At 42.6% G+C, this 23,790-nt stretch overlaps 1 protein-coding gene and 2 pseudogenes across 1 annotated transcript; 2 read left to right on the forward strand and 1 right to left on the reverse strand.

The window, feature by feature from the left end:
* Nucleotides 1-830: 830 nt before the first annotated feature.
* Nucleotides 831-8,088, reverse strand: Wnt8a (Wnt family member 8A). The gene is made up of 6 exons (XM_046460320.2): nucleotides 7,897-8,088; nucleotides 7,770-7,803; nucleotides 7,398-7,536; nucleotides 5,677-5,802; nucleotides 4,834-4,976; nucleotides 831-3,264 (listed from the first exon to the last, which is right to left on the reverse strand). The coding sequence occupies exons 1-6, from the start codon at nucleotides 7,962-7,964 to the stop codon at nucleotides 2,719-2,721; spliced, it is 1,056 nt and encodes a 351-aa protein (XP_046316276.1). The 5' UTR covers nucleotides 7,965-8,088; the 3' UTR covers nucleotides 831-2,718.
* A 7,243-nt stretch (nucleotides 8,089-15,331) lies between these two features.
* Nucleotides 15,332-19,623, forward strand: LOC124103722 (non-histone chromosomal protein HMG-17-like; annotated as a pseudogene).
* Nucleotides 19,624-21,722: 2,099 nt separating this feature from the next.
* Nucleotides 21,723-23,552, forward strand: LOC124103723 (small ribosomal subunit protein eS21-like; annotated as a pseudogene).
* Nucleotides 23,553-23,790: the final 238 nt, after the last annotated feature.

The following is a 23,790-nucleotide window of genomic DNA, read 5'->3' on the forward strand; positions in this document are numbered from 1 at the left end:
ATCCTCTTGCCTCAGCCACCCAAGTAGCTGGGATTACAGGTGTGCACCATTATGCCTGGCTTCTCTGGGTTTTCTTGGTGAAAATTACTGATATAATTCCACAGTATAAATAAGGTTTGTGTCTCCTACAATGAGCATTTCAACAGGACAGTGGGGGGATGGTTTTGTTTCTGAAAATCTCCCTTAAAATTATTTGACTATGTCAGCAAAGTCCTGGGGAAAATGTCCAAGCACCAGGTGCCTGAGTTCTTTGGATAGAGATTCTGTTAGGAATATGGGAGAAAATCCAGTTTGCTCATTTCTTCTGCACAGTGTCATGACTTAAGTTTCAGGGTAGCTACTTTGGCATCCATGTTTATTGAGGGTTTAACCTCAGGGCCAGATAATTTTATGTTTTTGTTTTTTATTTTTTCTCTAAGCCCCAGGGAAATGATCTTTACTTTTGTCTGCCAATTTCTTCAAAAATATTGCTCTTAGTTTTTCTCCAGTTCCCCCTTCTTCTACCATAGCTCATATACACCTATACACACTTTCTTACTTTGTCATTGCTGCTGAGTTTTTTAACCTTCCTTGGAAGCGGGGACATAGAGGAAGTCTTCCATGTCCTTGACACAGGCTGCAATTTTATGGATTTCTCCTTGTCTCTGGTCTCTGACATCTGTAGTAGTTTTAAATGCACTAGATGCAATAGAGACCAGAATGGAATTTTAGGGCTATGTTTTCTGTTGAGATGCCCATTCGCTGAATGAAAATGTCACTTTCCTTATCACTTAAAAATAAATGAAGACCTTTATTTTGAGGTATTTAAAAAATGAAACTAATTCTTTCTGATGACAAAAATATTTGTTTATTGTAGGCACATGTATAAATTTTTAAAAGCAGAAGAATGAATAAACCACTCAAATTTACTATTACATGATGGCAAATATTTTTATATTTTTAAAAACAAATTGGATTCATCATATACATGCTATTTAGTAATCATCTTTGTTAATATCATGTTACTAAAGATTTTTCAAGAAAATTATTTTAGGGTTAAAATTCCACTATAGGGCCATGATTTAAATGGTTTATCTTACTGTAAAACATTTAAATGATTTTCTAATTTAAAACAAGAAGCTGGGAGTGTTTCTCTACTCTTTTTTTTTACATTTTTTTGTTGGTTGTTCAAAACATTACATAGTTCTTGATGTATCATATTTCACACTTTGATTCAAGTGGGTTATGAACTCCCATTTTTACCCCGTATACAAATTGCAGAATCACATCAGTTACACATCCATTGATTTACATATTGCCATACTGGTGTCTGTTGTATTCTGCTGCCTTTCCTATCCTCTACTATCCCCCCTCCCCTCTACTCTTTTTGATCATCCTTTTACTTGTTTATTCAACCTCCCTGCAGGCTACCAGGCCCTCGCAGACAGGAGTGATTCCCAAGAGATTTCCTAAATTCAGATTTAGGAAACCAGTGGCTGAGCCCCTAGGGCTCTTCATGGGAAACTACCCCTCCTCCAAAAATTACCAGTGGAGAAAGACGTAGAAATGCAAATGAGGAAAGTAGAATCCACAAGTTTCCTAGTCAGTTGCCCTGCCCCCCCCCCTTGGTGCATAGACAACCTAGGAAGCTCAAGTTAAGGGAGCAAACACACTTTGAATACAGTCCAAGTTCAAAGGGCTACTTTAGTGCCCAAATTACTTAGGGGGGTATTAAAATAACACCTTGTAAATCTGTGAGTCTGTATTGTTTTTCTATTGGCCAGTGCCTGGATCTCAATTTTATTATCTGTCAAAATTGGAATCAAGGGAGTTGGATATTTCTAGCTTCCTCCATTAGCCTGCTGAATTGGGAAACAGAAGCAGGGTTCCAATTCCCTTCCTGGTCCCAAGGTTATCAAGGGGAGTAGTAAAAGGTCTCAGTTGGATGTATCCTAGAAACATTTTTTACAAAATGTAGTTGAGTTCCCAATCTGGAACAATGGCAAAATAGATGTTTTATAGCTCTCTGGAGAAAGTCTCTCTTATAGATCTTTGTCTGATAAATGAAAGTCACCTGTCTACTTACTGTGACCATTCCCTCTCCTTGATACCAGAATGGTTTGTGAGCTGAAAAAGCCCTCCTGATTTCCCTAGGCTCGGGTGAGGAGAACTTAAAAAGTGCATACTCAGGTGAAAAAAAATCAACATTCTAAAAACCTTCCAGTAGGAAATAGGCAGCCTCTGCCTCATATATCTGCAGGAATTTGCAGTTGGTCTTTCTCGACCTAGCCACAGTGGCAGAAGGTTGCTCCTTCTGGGATCTGAACTGAACTCTTTTAAGTTTTTGCTTCTATTTTCTCTGATTCCCAGCAGCACAGTTGGGCTGGATATGGCCTAAAACTTGTAGGAATAAATACTTCGAGGGTTCCTCTGGATATGGACTCCCCCAAATTCCCATTTTAGCAAGCTGCATAATAAGTACAGGGACAAATACCAGGAAGTAACTTGCAGGAAAGATTGGGTCTGCCCAAGTTAGGAGGAGGCCCAGGTTTTAATATCAACTCTGTCAATATGCTGTATAATCTTGGGCCTCCATTTCCCCATCTGTAGCAGATATCATGAGGACCACAGATATCCCTGTGATTGTCCAATTGTTTTCCAGTCTACTCTCTCCAAGAGAGAAGAGGTGTCACCCTCCACTGTCATGCAACTGAGCAAATCAGTTCATGTAGGGTGTTATCAGGATCTCCCCTTTCCCCGGGCCCGAGCACTGCCCGGGGAGCGCATGCAGTAGTACTTGTTGACCACATGCCTACACTGGTCACACTTGACGGTGCAGCACCATTGGAATTTGCAGTTACAGCTGCTCACGGCCTCAGTTCTCCTTTCTTCCACTTGCAGCCCACACTCAGTGCACAGGTGCCCACAGCTGCGTTGCTCCCGCTTAGATGTGTTGTGGCTGTTCTGCAGGCATTCACGACCCTCTGTGCCATAGATGCCCAGGCTGGAATTGCGAGTACAGTAGTCTGGAGATTCCTCTAAAAAGATCAGCTCAGCTTCTATGCTAGGAAGGAAGGCCTCAGTGGGAGCCCAGCAACCTTCAGCGCTGTTCCCAGCCCTTAGCTGCCGCTTATCCATCTCAATTTTCAGTGCCTGGTCATACTTGGCCTTTAGGTAGTTTCCCATCTCCCGGAAGTCAGCCAGCTGCAGCCAGCATGTCTGGATGCTGCAGCTCCCTGAGATGCCGTGGCATTTGCAGATCCGTTTCATCGTAGCTCTTACTGCCTTCACAGAGAGAAAACAAAAGAGAGAATGGCTCTGGCAAGGGAAGACCAATGGTTAGCAATTAAATGGAATATTTTAGGGACTGGGATTGTGGATCAGTGGTAGAGTGCTTGCCTGGCATATGTGAGGCTCTGGGTTCAATCCTCAGCACCCATAAAGACAAACAAATAAAACAAAAGGTATTGTGTCCATCTACAAATATATATATATGTGTGTGTGTGTGTGTGTGTGTGTGTGCGCGCGCGCGCTTCTTGGCTTTAGAGGATTATTAGGGAGCATCATAAAAATATTTGTTCTTGGGCCATACCTCAGATTTTTCCAATGAGGATGTTTTCAGATTTAAGGACCTGGTACTTTAAATCATCTTGGGTGATTCTGGTGAAGAGTCAGGCAAATGTTGAGAAGGTTACTGGAGTCAGGAAAAACCCCAGGCCCAACTCCATCATTTGTAGATCATATTTCTCTACCTGCCCAACTGGGATAAAAATGGAATAAAATAGGGTCGGGAGCTAGGTGTGGTGGTACAAGTTGTAATGCCAACAGCGGAGGAGGCTGAGGCAGGAGGATCAGAAGTTCAAGATTAGCCTCAGCAACTTAACAAGGCCCTTAGCCACTTAGCAAGACCCTATCTCAAAACAGAAAATTAAAAGGAGCTGAATAAGATACTTAGTGGTAAATGCCCTGGGCTCAATCTCCAGTACCAAAATAAATAAATGAATAAAAAATAAAATCAGGGTCAAAGAATACTTTATAAATTATAGAGGAAAATATGATCTTTGACACTGTAATCATCTGGAAGTGGGGAACTAGAGTATTTGTGGTGGTTTGGATTTTCCATCCTGACCCTCTCTCAGAAGGAAGGCAGCTCCTAGAATCTGAATCTTTACACACCAAGGCAAGTAATTACCCACAGTTCTACTTGTCTTGAAAACCTTTTCCTTCTGCCCTGAGCAACCAGAACATCTAGGTACAGGTCCACAAGGAAATTTCTATGATTTTGGCTATAAGTCCAAGTTTAGAATATACTAGAGATTGCTACTCTAGAATATTCTAAACTAGATTCAAGTTTAGAATATACTAGAGATTGATACTCTACCAGAAATAGGGACAATAGATGCCCTCCCTCCCCAACTTCTGAAGCCTAGATAGTCCCAATCCTTCACAATCCAGACTTTAGGACACAATAAACTGCTATTAATGTCCTAGAACAAACAGTTAAAGTGATTAAAATTTTAAGTCATCGAAGCAAGGCCTTGATTCTGTATTGTTCTGTGTTCCCAGAAATCTGACTATGGAGAGGGCCTAATACAAGGTTTAGTGATGAGAGAACTAGCCTTATAGATAGATCTGAGTTCATTGCTTGGCTCTTATGCTTATTAACTGTATTGGTGCAGACAAGTCATTCAGTATGGACTTAAAATTGGCTTTGTCATCCAGAGAATGGGATAGCTGTCTCAGTTGTGCTGGATGGTTATGAGGATGAAACAAGGGTATGTCAGTTCTTGGTAAACTGTGAAGTGCTGTGCAGATGTGAAGCTGTTGCCAACATTGGCTGACTCCTATACCCACCAGCCTGCCGGCCCTGTTGTTGTGAAGATTCATCAGGGCTCTGGCATCCTTCCCTTTCTCCAAACTGTCCACAAAGAGTTTGGAGATCCTTTCCCCAAATTCCACATTGTCGCTGCAGCCTCCCCAGATCCAGCCATGGCCTCCTACACATAAGGAAAGAATAAATTCTGCATACAGCTCCCTGCTGTATGCAGGGAGAAGAGTCAGTCTTTTTGACTGACACAGCCAAATCATCCCCACGAACCCTAGGAGAGGGTAGTGCTCAACTAAAGGTGAAAGAGGGAAATGAAGGTGCTTGGGGAAAATGAGGGGAGTCCTGTTCCCAAAGCCAACTTATGGCATTTCCCAGCTCTAAGAAATAAGTCTTCAATGCCCACAATAAACGTAGGTGCATGGGGCCAGTCCAGATGATCTCAAAGGTTAATAGAAGCTCAAACATTCTGGAATTCCATACCATTATTCCATAGTGGTCTTAAGAGTCATTTTTCTCCCTAATAAGTGACAAATTTGGGTAAGTTTCTTATGTGGTCTGAAAACAGTTTTGTAGCTCTGGGTTATGGACAAATCATTCCAATACCAGGGCTACCTTTAAACTCTCTTTGGTCTTCTCATTCCAGTCTTTGTTAGTTTTAGAGATACTTGCCAATCTGTGGACTCATGGACCAAGACTCATCTTTCAGGAGAGTCTAGGTCCAGGAGCTCCCATGACTTGGGGTGGGGGGTGCTGAAGTCTAGGGGTTTGATGACCTGTGTCCCTCAGCCTTTCCCTGGAAGACTTCAGCCTGAGCTCTGCTCTGCAGCTCCTCACCTCTCCTCACCCCTGTTGAAAAACCCAACTTTTACCTGTTTTTCCATTTTTTGACTCATCACAGCCACAGTTTTCAAAGTCACCCATGCTACAGTTCTTGGTGATGGTGTACATGACTCCGGCAGAGCTGATGGCATGAATGAAGGAAGTCTCTCTGGTGGCTTTGGAGAGAAAAAGGGAAATGACTAGAAGCTTGGGCTGATAACCCAAAGCAGAGGCTTTGAAAACACAATGCTCTTTTGCTCTCCCTGCCCCCCGCCTCATTTGGGTTGAGAAGATGCTCTTCTCCTAAGGAAAATGATGCAAGTCTTTCTAACCTCTTCACTTCATCCAGTCATCCCCATGCTACAGATGGGGAAGATGAAACCAAGAGATAGAATGATGAGACCAAGACCACTCTCCAGTTGTGGTGTTGGGATCAGGACACTGCTCTCCTGATGTCCAGCCTAGAGCCAGGTATCATGGCACATGCCTGTAATCCAGACTCAGGAGGCTGAGGCAAGGGGATTGCAAGTCCAAAGCCATCCTCAGCAACTTAGTGAGACCCTAAGCAACTTAGCAAGACCCTGTATCTAAGTAAAAAATAAAAAAGGCTGGGTATATTGTTCAGTGGTTGAGCACCCCTGGATTCAATCCCCGGTACCAGAAAGAAAAGAAAAACTGAAGTCCAGTCTGGACCTCTGTCTTCTAGCCACAGTTGCTGATCTGTGGGCAGTGAGGCTCATGTCCACAAGGCTAGCTTAGGAAAGAGAGAAGGTCTGGGTATAGTGGAGCATGGCTTTCAGACCAGAGACTTGGGAAGCTGAGTTAGGAGGATTGCAAGTTTGAGGTCAGCCTCAGCAACTTAGCTAGACCCTAAGCAACTTAACAAGACTCTGTCTCAGAATAAAAAAATAAAAAGGGTTGGAGATATAGTTCAGTGGTAAAGTGCCCCTGGGTTCAATCCCCACCAAAACAAACAAACAAACAACAACAACAAAAACAAGAGAGAGAGACAGAGACAGAGACAGAGAGGACCTATTCTTTCTGACCTCAAAGCTATGTTCCTATAATAATCATAATCATTGTGGCTGCTATTACTGAGCTCTTATCTTGCTAAACTCTTCACAAACACCATCACATTTCGTTTCCACTTATCTATATTCTATCTGTTTACCCCTTGAGAAGTTAGTTCTTCCACTCCCATTTTCTTTATTACCTTTCCCCTCAACCCTTCTCAGGCAACTCTATTGTTTCTACAAAAATTACTTTTATGAAAACTATTGCACACAGTTATAAACACACACACACACACACACACGTACATGCAGCCCACCTGAGGCAAAACTCAATGTGATCTCTCAGCTTCACTGTTGCTAGGATTTTAAGAGAATTAGGCAGATGTAAAACTCCCCCAGGGGCTGCAAATAAAGACCCCTTTCCCCATTTTTATTTCATGTAAATTGGTGAATTATGTACAAACACACAAATACAGGTATGCACTAAAAACATAATTTCTTACGTATGCTGTGAGACACCTCTGCCTACCTCATTCAACCCTTAGATTGGCTAAATAGAGCCGGTCTTACAGACTCAAATGACAAAACTGGGATTGAGAGAGGGAAAGCAACTCACTCAAGGTCACAGCAAGGAAATGGCAGGTCAACAGATCACCAGTCACTTTCTCATTTCTCTGAGCACACACATTACATAATGCTGCAAGCCCACCTCCATGCACAGGCACCCTCTGAACAGGTGTGCTCTTATACAGACTTACCACTTCTTAGCCTGTTGTGTGTGGAGAGCTGCAGAGCATTTTCAGGGCAGTTCCAGCGTTCCCAAGCAAACTGGAACTTACACTCCTCGATGCCACTCTGGGCACCCAAGGCCACACTGGTAGTATAGGTCAGATAGGCCTGGGCAGGGGAAAAGGGCTGTGAGCTTCTGCCCAGCACAGGTCATCTGGGGTTGGGGGAGCAGGGATGACTCCAATGGGCGAGTTCTCCACTAAGAAAACAATTCTGGGTCTCTGGGTGAAGGGGTCTGGCAGTGTCTCTCCCAACCCTCTTTTTTTCCCCCAGAAGATTTCCCTTAGGAACCCCAAGGGCAAAAAAAAAAAAAAAAAAACAGGAGTCAGAGACCATCCTACCTTGGGGCCTGTTATCAGGAAATTATTCACTGACCTATCAAAAAAGAAAAAGTGAGGCAGAGGTGAATGGGATGAGATAACGGGGGACTTTCTTGGAGGGGAGCAAAGAGTAAGGGAAGGGACTTACCAGGCAGAGGCACCAAAGGTAGCACAGCATATTTCCATGGTTACCCACAGCATGAACAGGTCCCTCATGGCCCTGCCTACCCTCAGGGAACCGGGTCCAGCTCAGGGCCAAGTGCAGAGAAGTGAGGAGTGAGCAGAGTCTTACTCAGTATTTATGTGGGCAAATTCTGAATGGCCAAGGGGGAAAAAATCAACAGCCCTTCTCATTTGTTCCTCACTGGCAGGGCTGCAGGAGTCACTGACCCAATAGGGGATTAGGGAGGAGGGACTCAATCCAAAACCTTCCATGAAGTCCCGCCCCTGCCCAGCCCTTCTTCCCTCCCTGACAGGCAGAAGGCTGAAGCTGTTCTCCCACCCTTGAGGTTCATTTCCTCTGTAAGTCAGTTGGTCTCTTCCTGATTAGGGACCATTTCTCAGAGTCTTGTAGACTGGAACAACCTAGGCAAGTCACCTATCCCTTGGAGCTACCGTGCCTTCATCTGTCAGGGAGACATCACTCTGTGCCCTGCTTTCCTCCCCAAGGTGTTAATAATCATAGAAGAACTCTCTTTTGGGGGGCTCCTCCTATTCATTTACCCAAACAATTGAGTGCAGTCAATCCTACCTCTTCCCCTGATGACTATGAGGTGATGAAATTGTGGGACCATGGAGCAGAAATATTTCAGAGCCTGTCTTGGCAATAGTTCCTTTTACTACATTCTACTAAAGTAAGTTCTGATAAATTTCCTTAATTCTAGAAGGTCTATCCTTTTGTATCTTAGGGTTAGGTCTCTAGTTTATTAATTGTGTATATATGTGAGAATCAACCTTTGGGCTACCCAGGGCTATATTTGAAAAGACAGATGACTTTCTTTGTGATACTGATACCACTTTCTTTTTGCAGGGAGAGGGGGAAATGGGCCAGGTTTTCTGGGGATGGGACCAGGACCTATGCATGCTTTACCACTGAGCTACACCTGTAGCCCCTTCTTTGTTGCTAGGTTTCAGCTACTTAAGCAGGAATCTGTCCTTTAGATTGACTTTGTGTTCTCAGAACATGCCTCTATGAAGGAAGGAAGGAAGGAATGGAAGAACTCGTGGCCTGTAACAGAGACATGGGGCACCACTAGGCAGGATTGGGGACTATGTGAAGGGCTAGAGGTCATTCTTAGTTGGTGAGGCTCTCTCTCAGGATTGGGGAAGGAAGCTAGAGTACTTCAGAGGAAAACACAGAACAGGAAGTCACGTTCTGACTCATGGTCCTGTGACTATCATAGTATCCAGATTACTTCCCAGCACCCTAGAACTGGTACAACAATCCCCCCACCAAAGGAGTTCCAGGGGCCATGGAGTCCCCAGGGCTTTTTAGGGCAGTTCACTTAAAGTATGGGCCAGAAATGGTGTCAGTCTGCAAACTGATTGTTGTCTTTCTGTGACAAGATAAGCACTGAAATAGAATTGAGCATAAAATTTATAGTAATTTGATGGAATAGTTTTAAATATGTTGGACCTAATAATAAGATATTTGCATTCGGGCTGGGGATGTGGCTCAAGCGGTAGCGCGCTCGCCTGGCATGCGTGCAGCCCGGGTTCGATCCTCAGCACCACATACAAACAAAGATGTGTGTCCGCCGATAACTAAAAAATAAATATTAAAAAATTCTCTCTCTCTCTCTCTCTCTCACTCTCTCTTTAAAAAAAAAAATATATATATATATATATATATATATATATTTGCATTCCAACCTGTGTGTGGCATCACATACCTATAATCTCAGTGACTCAGAAGACTGAGGCAGGAGGATTACAAATTGGAGGCCAGCCTAGGCAATTTAGTGAGATCCTGTCTCAAAAAATAAAAAGTTCTGGGGATGTAGCTCAGTGAATGTAGCTCACTCTGGGTTCAATCCCTAGTACAGGGATGGGGGCAAGGGTAGAGGAGAGAAATTTGGGCTACCTATGTGTTTTTTTTTAAGTATTTTTAAATTTTGGTACTAGGGATTGAACCCAGGGGTGCTTTACCTCTGAGTCATATCCCCAGCACTTTTTAATAACATTTATTTATTTATTTATTTATTTATTTTTATGTGGTACTAAGGATCAAATCTAGGACCTCTCATGTGCTAGGCAAGCTCTCTACCGCTGAGCTACAGCCCCAACCCTCCATCACTTTTTATTTTTTATTTTGATACAAGGTCTCACTAAGTTGCTTATAGTCTTGCTTGGTTGCTGAGACTGGCCTTATACTTGAAATCCTCCTGCCTTACCCTCCCAGGTTGCTGGGATTACAGGTGTGCCATTATGTCTGGCTAGGCTCCCTATGATGTATGCTTTTATTCTGTTTCATTTTTCTTGAAGAATGAATGTGAAAAGTCCTCACTGGACTCTGTCTCTCAGACCCTGCAAGTTCTTGGCCTCTACTTGCTTGTCAACTTCTCTGCTTGGTAAAAAGAGACATCCCACACTTGAGTCACTTGGGAAAAGCCCACTGAGACACTGTTTTACCCAGTCAAGAATCTAATGTTGGGCTGAGTTTATGGCTCGGTGATGGAATACTTAGCATGTATGAGGCCTTTGGTTTGACCCCCAGCACTGTGGAACAGTGGGATGTGGGGCAGGAGGGTAGCAGGGGAACAATCTCATGTATAACTTTCACTTCTTAAAACAGTAGGGTTGGTTTCTATGCCACTCAGTGGGGTCAGAACAGGCTTAGCCCTAATATGATCCCCTCTTTCCCCTCTTGACAGAGTTTTAGGTATGACTGTGCATTCACTGCCTATGTATGAGTAATTGGGTCTTGTTCTTCTGTGTCCCCTGTAACACCTGGCATAGAGAAATATTCTTCCATTTTCTAGGTAGCAGAGAGGAAGGAAGTGGGGGTTTTGTGTTTGTGCAAACTTTGTACTTTCTCCTGCTCAGATTCTCTAGAGATCATATAGTTTCTTAAGTGAAATTGAGGATGTCAAGGAAAGGCCTCTACTCCAGATAAGAGCCTTAGCCTTTTGTTCAATAATCTGGTGTGTGACCTTAAGCAAGCTACTGACCACCATGTAGACTCAGTTTCTTCATCTGTAAAATGAGGGAGTAGAGGAAATGGTGAACACTGAATGATCCCTAAAGCCTTCCCTAGCTCTCTTACATGTTATAATCCTAATTTTAAGATTTACAGAATTTATAATCTCAGAGGTGATTGTAGACTGGAAATGAAGAAATCATCCTTTTAAGCTGTGAGCATAGGAATCTAATTCATCTTTGAATTCTGCAGTTGGCTACCTTTAAAATGGGTACCTGAAGGATAATTAATACCTTCTTTAGAGTCCTCTCATTTGTGTGTGTATGTGTGTGTGTGTGTGTGTGTGTGGTGTTGGGGATTGAACTCAGAGCCTTAATGCATGTTAGGCAAGTGCTCTACCACTGAGCTATACTCCCAACCCTTCTTCATTAACTTTTTTTTTTTTTTAAAGAGAGGGGGAGAGAGAGAGAGAGAATTTTTAATATTTATTTTTTAGTTTTTGGCGGACACAACATCTTTTGTTTTGTATGTGGTGCTGAGGATCGAACCCGGGCCGCCCACATGCCAGGCAAGCACGCTACCGCTTGAGCCACATCCCCAGCCCCTCTTCATTAACTTTTATTTAAATTAAATATATATTTTTCAGTTGTAGGTAGACACAATATCTTTATTTTATTTTTTATGTGGTGCTGAGGATTGAACCCAGTGCCTCATGCATGCTAGGCAAGCGCTCTGCTGCTTGAGCCACAACCCCAACCCTTCATTAGCTATTTTTTTGGTACTGGGGATTGAACTCAGGGGCATTCGACCACTGAGCCACATCCCCAGCCCTATTTTGTATTTTATTTAGAGACAGGGACTCACTGAGTTGCTTAGAGGCTTGTTTTTGCTGAGGCTGGCTTTGAACTCTTGATTCTCCTGCCTCAGCCTCCCGAACTGCTGGGATTACAGGCCTGTGCCATCAGCCTGGCTTCATTAGCTTTTAAGCCATGAACAAACTTGGTGTCTCTGTTCTACAAATGGAAATCTGAAGCTGAAAACCAGAGTAGAAGATGACTTTGTAGATAGAACAGGCCAAATAGAGTTTCTGAAGTAGTGGTATGCTAGGAAATGTTTAACTACCAGCTTTGGTGTGGTAGGGACCAGACTAGTTGCATTTTCTTATCGTCATGGTGCACATACTTCCCCTATGGCCGATTTCAAACTACCAATGTGGACTTGGGTCAAGATGCACAGTAGCATATCATATAATATTTCTCTCATGTAGCTATAAATAATCACAATTGTTTGAGTAATAGAAAAAGGTAGCAAAATAATTAAGAAATAATGAATTTTGAGTATTATCTTTGTTTTTATAATAATTCACTTAATTGTAAGTTTGTATAATTTGAATTTTAATAAAGTATGAATTTAATAACCAGTTTGGAAAAATTCTTGAAAATATAACACTTAGCTCTCAGGAGCCGATACAAACAGCCTCTCACACGCACACCACTAGATCCCAGTGTCTTTCCTCTAGGCCAGCACCCATGAAGTGCAGATTTCCCTGTGGAATTTAACACCAAACAATTGTTTGTTCCAGCTGTTCCAGAAAGACCCAGTTCCATGGATCTTTCTGTCTGCCTTCAAGAAGTTTCATGTCTAGTAAACAGGAGATGAGGTGTGTGTCCATAATGTAGGTCAACAAGCATTAAGTGGAATAAAATGCATAAGCGCATGCATGTCTCTCACGGATCTAGAAAGGGGGCATGCCCAGGTAAGACTGAAGGCCCTCTTATTCTCTAATGTTCCAGGAAAATGAGATTCCAGGAGTCCTAGGGAAGCACTGGGGTTGTAATCAGTGAAGAATAAAGTCACCTTTGCTGTGCCCAGCTTCAGGAAACAGAGGCCATTCATGGAACCATGGTGTCTCTGAGCCAGAGAGTCCCATTTTACAAGGAGGAAACTGGGGTGGGGGAGTGATCAGGGTCACACAGTGAGTTTCAGCCAAGACAGCCTGGATCCCACCATTCCGGTTTGCCTGGGATTGAGAGGTTTCCTATGACATGTGGGATCTTGGGTGCTGATATCAGGAAAGTCTTGAGCAAACTGGGATGGTTGGTGACCCTACAACAACAGTGTGCAATCCCAGGCCAACGCTTCTTTCCAAATGTGCACTCTCACAAAATTTCCCAAATCTTTGGTTCTGCCACATTTCTTTTTTAGGTTCCTTGCAGGGCTCTGAGCCTTTAGGGCTGCTTAGTCTGTGGAGCAAGTGGGGGAAGAATTGAGAGGGAATGGAGAGGGGGTGGAGGTGACTGGAGAATGCCAGAAGAGAGATAGGATTTCTGACTTTTTACACTTCTCTGCTAATTAGATAAGGAGGTGGGGAAGGGGGAGAATGAGCCTCCATGCATATTCTTTTGAGCTGTGACAATGAACAGAGTTTAGGGATTTTCAATCTCTGGTCTTCACCCTCCTCTCTGGAAATTTCCCACTCCCTGGGGATACTTGACTTCCAGTCCAAATGCCACAGCTGCTTGAGCTCCTGATCCTCCCTTTGGTCTCCTCAATTTAGCCTCAGTGACTTGCCAAGTTCCCCAACAGTGTGCCCAGAGAAGAAAGAGGGGAAATCTTCAAGTTTTCTTTTCAGGTCCAAGATTCGGAGGCAGTGGGTTATCTGTGGAACATGTGGATTACTGAGGGTTGGGGTACACTAGGGAATCAATCTGCAAGCCATGACTAGATCTGTTTCATGTTGGGGAGTGTGTTTCCTTCATCAGTCCTGAAGTTGCTTAGGGCTAGGCTTTGTCAGTCTCAACCACACAGGGATCTCTCCAAGAATAAGGACATACTTCTCCCATTGACTGAGGAGCCTAGATGACAGAGGCTAAAACTTCTACTATAGTTTTTTTTTTTAATATTTGTTTTTTTAGTTGTAGTTGGACACAATAATCTTTATTTTATTTTTATGCGGTGCTGAGGGTCGAACCCAGGGCCTTGCACATGCTAGGCGAGCGCTCTACTGCTGAGCCACAATCCCAGCCCTCTATTATAGTTTTTATTCCCTCACTGTTCTAAGCCCCCATTTCTGGATACTGGATAGGATGCAGAAGTTTCTCAATTAATATTCCTTGATTGATTGTCAAGGAAGAAAGTATGGAGCTAGTTGTGGGATTTTATTAATCTTCATAGAAATATGCATGTATGCATTCATTTATTTATTCCAAAAATGTTCATTTACAGTTATGGGTCCAAGTTGAGTTATGAGATATTTTTACTTGGAGTGGCTCTAACTCCGGTCTGAGAGAAGTTTAAACTATTAAACAATCTATAGCAGTACAGAGAAATAAGTTACTCTGGACTAGTTAGAAAGGAAGTGGAGATGATGAAATTCTATAGAAGAGGACTTCTGAGTGAGACCTGCCACCTGGTGGCAGTGAGTGGTACAGCAGGCTCCTTATTGCCAGGCTGTGGGATTTATTACTGGAAATTTAGCCTTCAGTGAGTGGCTGGCACTGAGGCAGCCATAACAGTAAAGCTTATAAAGTGATCTTTGTCCTTGAAAAACTTGTAATGTACTTATAAGGCATGACTTTAAAAGTTATAATTTAAGCAATACATATTAGAATGTGCATGCAAAATCTGTTTTTATTTATTTGTTCTTTTTAGTTATACATGACAGCAGAATCTATTTTTTTTTAAATTTATTTATTTTTAGTTCTCGGCGGACACAACATCTTTGTTGGTATGTGGTGCTGAGTATCGAACCCGGGCCGCACACATGCCAGGCGAGCGGGCTACCGCTTGAGCCACATCCCCAGCCCCAGCAGAATCTATTTTGATATAATTATTCAAGCATGGAATAACAAAACCTAGTTTAAAAAAGGAATTCTTCCTAGGGCTGAGGTTATGGCTCAGTGGTAGAGCACTTGCCTCGCACATGTGAGGCACTGGGTTCGATCCTCAGTACCACATAAAAATAAACAAACAAAATAAAGTTATTGTGTTCATCTACAACTGAAAAAATATTTAAAAAGGGGGGGGGTGATTCTTCCTAGCCATAGTGGTGCATGCCTGTAATTCCAGAGGTTTGGGAGGCTGAGGCAGGAAGATTGAAAGTTCAAAGCCAGTCTCAGCAACTTAGCAAGGCCCTAAGCAACTTAGTGAGATGCTGTCTCAAAATAAAAAAATAAAATAAAATAAAAATTAAGCCGGGCTTGGTGGTGAATACCTGTAATCCCGGCTTGGGAGGCTGAGACAGGAAGATCGCAGGTTCAAAGCCAGCCTCAGCAATGGTGAGGCACTAAACAACTCAGTGAGGCCCTGTCTCTAAATAAAATACAAAATAGGGCTGGGGATGTGGTTCAGTGGTCGAGTGCCCCTGAGTTCAATTCCTGTTACAAATAAATAAATAAATAAATAGGGATGAGGAGATGAAGAAGAGGCGAGAACCATCCCTAGACCAACCAAAGCCATGTGCCGCTGCATCCTTGAGTTCAGCACCTGTGTCCTGTCACTGTCGCCACCATGCCCAAGAGAAAAACTGCAGGGGATGCTAAAATAGATGAAGCCAAGGTGAAGGACGAACCACAGAGAAGATCCTCAATGTTGTCTGCTAAATCTGCTCCTCCAAAGCCAGAGCTCAAGCCTAAAAAAGCCCTCTGCAAAGAAGGGAGAGAAGGTAGCCAAAGAGAAAGAGGGAAAAGCTGACACTGGCAAGGATGGGAATAGCCCTGCAGAAAATGGAGATGCCAAATAGACCAGGCACAAAAAGCTGAAGGTGCTGCAGATGCAAAGGGAAGCGTGTGCATTTTTGATAACTGTGTGCTTCTGGTAACTGTACAGTTTAAAATATCATTTTTAAGGGGCTGGAGTTGTAGTTCCACAGTAGAGCGCTTGCCTAGCACGTGTGAGGCACTGGGTTCAGTTCTCAGCACTCCATATAAATAAATAAATTAAAGGTGCATCAACAAATAAAAAATATTTTTAAAAAATAAAATACCATTTTAAAATCAAGTTTTATGAAAAAGAAAATAAAAAGGGCTGAGGATATAGCTCAATGACAGAGCACCTCTAGGTTCAATTCCCAATAAGGGAGGGGGTGTTGGGAACGGAGACCCAAAGAGAAGAAATCTTTCTAATGTCCCATGGACTTTGCTGGCAAAAAAAATTAAATACCAAATCTTTGTTAGAAGAGAGAAAAAAACACTAGACAGAACCTGTTTCTTCATTTTTTTCTTTTTTACCAGTTGCTCTCATCCTGATGTTTTTCAGCACTTCTCCTGTAGAGATATTTTGACTTTCATTTGAGTCAATGCTGTGCTATCTGAAGGCGCAGTGTCCATTGCAGAAGACAGAATTAGTTTTCTCCATCGGGAGCAAAGTGGCTTGTATAAAGAGAATGAGGAGGACTGTGTTCACACTGGTCCTCAGCTCCTGTGGTCTACTCACTTTGATGCGTGCTCTTCTTCCCCTCTTCAGGAAGCCTGGGACTCAGAGTATGTAGCAGAATCCCCCACAACTACTCCAGATATGAACACTGCTGGTTTTGCAGTAAGACAGATCTGCTTTCAAATACTATTTCAGCTACTTATTGTGTGACTTTCCTATGCAAGTTTTTTTTCTCCCCCTGTAGTGGGGTTTAAACCCATGACCTCACACATGCTAGGCAAGCACTCTACCACTGAGCTACATCTCCAGTATGTTATGTTATTTATTTATTTGTTTTGAGACAGGGTCTTGCTAAGTTGCTGAGATTGTGATCCTCCTGTATTAGCCTCCTGAGTCACTGGTTTTACAGGCATGTGCCACCATACCTAACTCAGTCATGAAAGTCTTCCATAACCTGAGTTTCTGCATCTAATAAAATGGATGTAATGCCATCACACTCAAAGTGGTAGTAGATATTAGCAGTAATATGGTGCCTACTGATTGTCCACAGGATGATTGTAAACAAGACCACCAACAGGACATGTTGTAGTTGCAGATTGAGGTTTCTTGGAGGCTAACTATGACCTACAGAGTAGCAGGCAGGACATTTACAAGAAAGAGCTCTTGGAACCAACATCAGTGGGAGAAAGTTGAAGGAAACAAGATTGAGCAGAAGAAGTTGGGCTGCTGTGCAGGCCCTGTGAAGACCTTAGCTGGCTTTCCACAGGGGGTGCTACAGCTGGCAGAGCCCTGCAGACTTGTTGCCAGCTGAGGTGAGGGAGCTGGGCCTTCACACCAGTGATGTCAGCAATTGGATGCAGGCTGGCTCTGAATGCCTTTGGTCCACAGGTTCTCCAAAGAGGGCTGCCAGCTGAGTGGCATGGCCACATTTCCAGCAGCTTGGGGTTCTGCCTTCTGAGGGAGGATCTGGGTAGTGAACACAGTAGCCATCACATCTAAACTCCATAACCAGGCAAAAAGAACGAATCCTAAAGCTTCCAGAGGCAAAAAAATGGCATGCTCAAAAGGGATGGGAAAAGAATGACTCCAGAATTCTCAAGGGCACCATTAGAAGCTAAACTGTGATGGAGAAGTACCTTAAAAAGGCCCATGGAAGCCAGGTATATTAACTCATGCCTGTAATCCCAGCAAATGGGGATGTTGAGACAGGAAGATCACAAGTTTAAGGCCAGCCTGGGCAATTCAGTGAGACCCTGTCTTAAAATAATATTTTTAAAAAGGGCTAGGGATGTAGCTCAGTGGCAGAGCACTTATCTAGCATGTGCAAAAGCCTAATACTGTTGAAGTTTCATGGAAATTGATTTCTCACCTAGAATTTTATTCTGAGTCAAATTACCAATAAAATGTGAGGATACAATATGAATATTTCAGATATGTAATTTTATTTTGTTTCATCCTCAGCGGGGAGTTATTGGGGATTGAACCCAGGGGTGCTTTACCACTGAGCTACATCCCTAGCCCTATTTATTTTTTGAGGCAGGGTGACAGGGTCTTACTAAGTTGTTCAGGGCCTCACTAAATTGCTAATGTTGGCTTTAAACTTGTGATCCTCCTACCTCAGCCTCTCAAGTAGTGGGATTACAGGTGTGTGCCATAGTACCTGGCTAGATATGCAGCTTTCTGTTGTTGTTCTTTTTTTTTTTTCTTCTACCAGGGATTGAACTCAAGGACACTCGACCCCTAAGCCACAGTCCCAGCCCTATTTTGTATTTTATTTAGAGACAGGCTCTCACTGAGTTGCTTAGCTCCTCACTTTTGCTGAGGCTGGCTTTGAACTCATGATCCTCCTGCCTCAGTTTCCTAAACTGCAGGGATTATAGGCGTGCGCCACACCTGGCAGATATTCAGTTTTTATTTATTTTTCTTGTTGCTTATTCTGCACTATTTCTTAAGAAGCAACTAGACAGGAGATCAGAAAGACTGAACTCTGAGAAGCAGCTGAGCAGTCTGCAGTGGGAGGCTTTAGGGCCTGGGAAAGAAGGTATTTCTTGTTTAAATCACATAGTGTTTACGGGTATGTCAATAGTTAGTAAAATTACAAAGAAAAATAAGAAATGGTGATTATAAAAGTTTTAGGTTACATCTAAAAAAAGAGGCTATAACAGGAGGAGGAGCTTCTGAGATGCTGGCAAGGTTTTGTTTTGTAACCTGAGGTTTTTTGTTTTCTAAACATGGTGGCACATACCTGTAATCCCAGCTACTTGGAGGTTGAGTTAGGAGGATCACAGTTTGAGGCCAGCCTGGACAATTTAGCAAGACCCTGTCTTCAATAAAATTAAACGGTTGGGGATTGTGACTCAGTAGTAGAGCTCTTATCTAGCATGTGTGAGGTCTTGGGTTCAATTCCCAGTACTGAAAGATTTAAAGAAAAAAAAAAAAAAGCAGAAGGGTGTGTTTGTTTTATAACAATTTGTAATTCTTTTCTTCTCTCTCTAAATATATGTGTATACATATTTTCTATGTCTGTTATATTTTAAAATATATTATTTCAGAAATATTAAAATAGAGGCTGGGATGTAACTCAGTGGTAAAGTGCTTGCCTAATATGTGTGAGGCCCTGAGTTTAATCCCTAGTGCTGCAAAAATAAATAAATAAATAATTTTAAATATACACACACATACATATATGAAAATAAATAATAAATGGAGGGCTGGGGCTGTAGCTCAGTGGTAAAGCACTTGCCTCACATGTGTGAGGCACTGGGTTCGATCCTCAGCACCACATAAAAATAAAGATTCTGTGTGTTCATCTACAACTAAAAAATATAAATAAATAAATAGTTAGATAGATAGATAGAATGGAAAGTCCTTAACATAGTGCCTGACTTGGTCCATAGAACATGTTCAATAAGTGTTATTGAAGCCAGTTATGGTAGTTCATGCCTATAATCTCAGTGTCTTAGGAGGCTGAAGCAGGAAGATTGAAATTTTAAAGCCAGATTCAGCAATCTAGCGAGATTGTAAGCAATCTAGTGAGAACCTGTCTTAAAAAAAAAAAAAAAAAAAAAAGGTAGGGGGATGTGGCTCAGTGGTTAAGAACCCCTGGGTTCAATCCCTGGTGCCAAAAAAAAAAAAAAAAGTATTAGTTGAATACGATCTTTCTTCTTTTCCTTCTTCTCTCCCTCCCCTGCCTGACCTTGACCCATCCACTACCATTCATTCCTGAACAATTGTTGTCTACTCTTGATTTCTACACAGGCCTTGAACAGTGTGAAATGTGTTCAAAAAGGAGGAGAGTTAATGCTTGGCTCCAGCTCCAGCTCCAGCTCTGACTTTAACTACTGGTATGTCTTGGTCAAATAATTCCCCTTGTTAGGCATCTATTTTTCTCGACTGAAAAACCAGTGTGCAGGGTGTGATGGTGCATGCCTGTAATCCCAGAGACTTGAGAGGCTGAGGCAGGAGGATCACAAGTTTGAGGCCAGTCTCAGCATTTTAGCAAGGTCCTAAGCAACTTAGTGAGACCTTATCTCAAAATTAAAAATAAAAAGGGCTGGGGGTGTGTCTCAATCCATAGTACCAAATAACAATGACAACAACAAAAACAAACAAAGAAAACAGTGTGCTGGGACTAGATCATCCCTGAGATCCCTTCCAGCTCTGACAGTCTGTGATTCTAATATCCTGCAAAAGTGGTGAGAGAAAGTAGTAAGGCTAATGGGTCGTGTGAGTGTTGAGTCAGGCATACCTGGGTTTGGATTCCAGTGCTACCACTCACTAACAGCTTTCTGTCACTGGGACAAAATATCTGAGAAAATAACCTTAGAAGAGGAAAGATTTATTTTGGCTCATAGTTTCAGAGGTTTCAGTCCATTGTCAACTGATTCCAAGGCAGAAGCATCATGGTGAAAGGACATGACAGAGAGGTTGGGGAAGGAGCCAGGGACAAGAAATACCTTTCCAACTGGGCATAGTGGTGCACACCTGTAATCCCAGTGACTTGGGAGGTTGTGGCAGGAAGATTGCAAGTTCAAATCTAGTCTTAGCAATTTAATAGGAATAAAAATTAAAAAGAGCTGAACATATAGTTCAGTGGCAAATCCACAAAAAAAAAAAAAAAGGAAAAAAAATACCTTTCCAAGACATGCCTCCCCATAAGCCCCACTTCTTACAGTGTCTACCACCCTTCAATAATGCCCAAATTATTAACCCATGAATAAATTGATAATCCAGTGATGAGGCCAGAGCTCTTGTGATCCAATCACTTCCCAAGAGCCCCACCTCTGAATACTACTGCAATGGAGACCAAGCCTTCAATGTAAGAGTCTTTGGGGTACATTCTGGATCCAAACCAATAACTAGTTACATGAATTTTAAAAATTATTTGACTGTCTTCATGTCATTGGAAAAGGGTTCAAGGAGGTGTCCCAGAAGGGAGAAGGGGAGCTCAATTCAGCCCCGGCACGGTGTGTTTGGTTTTTATATGGGGGATTGAACCAAGGGGCACTTTACCACTGAGTTATTTCCACTGCCCTGTTAATTTTATTTTTAAATTATTTATTTATTTATTGGTACTGAGGTTTGAACCCAAGGGCTCTTAACTATTGAGATACATCTTCAGCCCTTTTTATTTTTTATTTTGAGACAGGGTCTTGCTAAACTGCTTAGGGCCTCGCTAAATTGCTGAGGCTGACTTTGAACTTGAAATTCTCCTGTGGAATTACAGGTGTGCACCACCATGCCTGGCTAGGTCTCTGTTCTTGGCAGAGTTAATTTATGTCTGTAAGTCTTGCCTGGAGTAGTTCAGCCAATGGAGACTCATCCTGATGAGGTAATGCTTTCAGCCAATGCTTCATTGGTTGCTTTTCTCATGGCTTGGTGTTCTGCAGAGGCTGGGAAGTGATGTGGATTAGTTTTAAGGATGATGGGAACTTTTTCCTCTTGACCGTTCTTTTCCTCCACTGAATTTTCTGGTAGCAGGGCTGTAGAGGGAGTTGCTGAACACAGTTGGTGCTGGCAGAAGTGATTGAAGCCACATGGAAAAATTTTCAGGTTTCCTCTTCTTAGAAGTCCTGCAACTTGAGCTAGCTGTTTAATTGGGCTGGGAGGGTGTCTGTTCTGGCCTTTCAGCTTTCTGGGTTCTCAGCAATAAGAACATGATTGAGAAGAAGTCAACCCTAAACCCTGAAGCTCCCAGAGAAAAGCCTGCCAGTCCTTGTATGAATACATCCCATAATGCTTGTCATTAAGTTTTAACCTTGGCCCTGGAAGCAGTAGCCCTGACTGTAATTCAGGCTGATTGCCTCAACATCTTCCTCACAAAGCTTGAAGGGTGATGACTAAAGGATCTAGGTCTTCTGTCCATCTGTCTTTTCTCTATATTACTTTTCACTTTGCCCATCTCCATTCTGGAAAATTGCATGGTCTGCACTCTAGTGGCAGGTGAAGCCCCCTTTTGTGGCATGGGGGACCAAATCCAGGACCTCAAGTATGCCAGGTAAGTGCTTGCCACTGAGTTACACCCCAACCCAGGTAAGGTCTTTTGATAAGGAAAACAACTGTTTGCCCATGTCTCTGAAAACACTTGGGAAGCCAGCCTGCAGTGGCCTATGCCTGTAATCTCAGCAACTCCAAAAGGCTGAGGCAGAATCCCAGAGAAACCAAAGGCCAAATGTTTTCTCTGATAAGTAGATGCTGATCTATAATGACAGGGGCATGGGATGAGTGGAGGAACTTTGGAATGGGCAAAGAGGAGGGAGGAGAGGGGAGGAGGAAAGGGGATAGGAAAGATGGTGGAATAAGATGGACATCATTACCTTAAGTACATGTATGATTGCACGAATGGTGTAACCCTACTTCATGTACAACCAGAAAAGTGAAAAATTGTGCTGTATTTGTGTACAATGAATCAAAGAGCATTCTACTGTCATGTATAACTGATTAGAACAAATAAATAAATTAATTTTTTTAAAAAGGCTGAGGCAGAAGAATGACGAATTCCAGGCCAGCCTTAGCAATTTAGCAAGACTCTCAGCAACTTAGTGAGAATTTATCTCAAAAAGAAAAAAAAAAAAAGGCAGAGATGTAGCTCAGTAGTAGAGCACCCCTGAGTTCAATCCCTAGTACCTCAAAACAAAACACACACACACAAAATAAACAAAAAAGCTTGGAGGGTTCTCTGCCCAGCTTTTACACAAAGATCTGTACAAAACTTCCAGGGAAGGAGGGAAGGAACATCAGCTTCTAGGCTGTGTGCAAACAGAGAAACTTGAGACTGGAAGGATAAAGTCACTGTGGGTGAGGCTGGATGGGGGATAGTCAGCAAGTGCTTGTCTCTGACAACCAGGCATATGTACATTTTTTCTTTATTTATTTTTTTGGTTCTGGGGATCAAACCCAGGGCCTTGCACATGCTAAGCTTTTGTTCTACAACTGAGCTACACTCCCATCCCAGGCTAATTTTTTTTTCTTTTGGTACCAGGGTTTGAACACAGGGGCACTCAACCACTGAGTCACATCCCCAGCCCTATTTTTCTTTTTCTTTTCTTTTTTGTATTTTATTTAGAGACAGGTTATCACTGAGTTGTTTAGTGCCTCACCATTGCTGAGGCTAGCTTTGAACTTGTGATCCTCCTGTTTTAGCCTCCTGAGCTGCTGAGATTTCGGGCATGCACCACCCTGCCTGGCTCCCAGGCTAATTTTTGCCTGTAACTCAAGCTTATTGACAGACGCAAAGAAGCAAGACAGCATGCTCATTTTCTTTTTGCTTGTGGTGGAGGCAAGAAAACGACACTGGCGAGTTTGTGGACCCTTAAGAGCCACAGAAATGCTCTGCCAGCAACCCCATCATTGGTGCCAAGGACCAAATGGGCTGATGTTGAACAGGTCATGGGCAAGTTTAACAGCCATTTAAAAACCTTTGCTCGCTAGTGGTGCATGACTATTATCCCAGTGGCTCAGTTGGCTGAGACCGGAAGATCAAAAGTTCAGGACCAGCCTCAGCAATTTAGTGAGGCAGCTTAGTGAGATCCCATGTCAAAAATTGAAAAAAAAAAAAAAAAAAGGGGAGTGGTGGTGCTGGGAATGTAGCTCAGTAGTAAAGTGTTCCTGGGTTCAATCTCCAATACCAAAATAAATAAATAAATAAAATAACAATAAAATTAGAAGCCTTTGCTATCTGTGGAGCCATTCATAGGATGGGTGAGTCAGATATCTCTGTTTTCCAATTGGCCAAGGCTGATGGCATCTTCTCAAAGAACTCTTACAGGAGAGATAAACAGCAAGGAGAGTGAGCGAAAGAGTGAACATACTTACTGCAGAGTATGGGTACTATGAAGTAGTTATTTTTTCTGGGCTAATTTGTAAAGAAGCAATACACACAAACTCTACAACCACCTGGGGGGAAATGGGTAGGTAAAAACTTCTAAAATAATTGAAGCACGATAGAATCTCTTAGCCCTGAGAGTTGAAAGTGACAGCATTCCCAAGGTGCATGGGCTACTTGGGTAGCTCTCTGGAGCAGGTGGTCAA

This window comes from Marmota monax, unplaced genomic scaffold, assembly GCF_021218885.2.
Source record: "Marmota monax isolate L192 unplaced genomic scaffold, Marmota_monax_Labrador192_F-V1.1 WCK01_AAM20220418_F8-fsc00006, whole genome shotgun sequence".
Taxonomy (NCBI): Eukaryota; Metazoa; Chordata; class Mammalia; order Rodentia; family Sciuridae; genus Marmota; species Marmota monax.

Coding starts and splice junctions, on each gene's coding strand:
- Wnt8a (XM_046460320.2), bottom strand. CDS start 7,964: ATGAGGGACCTGTTCATGCTGTGGGTAACCATGGAAATATGCTGTGCT. Junction 7,804..7,896: donor ACCTTTGGTGCCTCTGCCTG/GTAAGTCCCTTC, acceptor CTTTTTTGATAG/GTCAGTGAATAATTTCCTGA. Junction 5,803..7,397: donor ACACAACAGGCTAAGAAGTG/GTAAGTCTGTAT, acceptor TTCTCTCCAAAG/CCACCAGAGAGACTTCCTTC.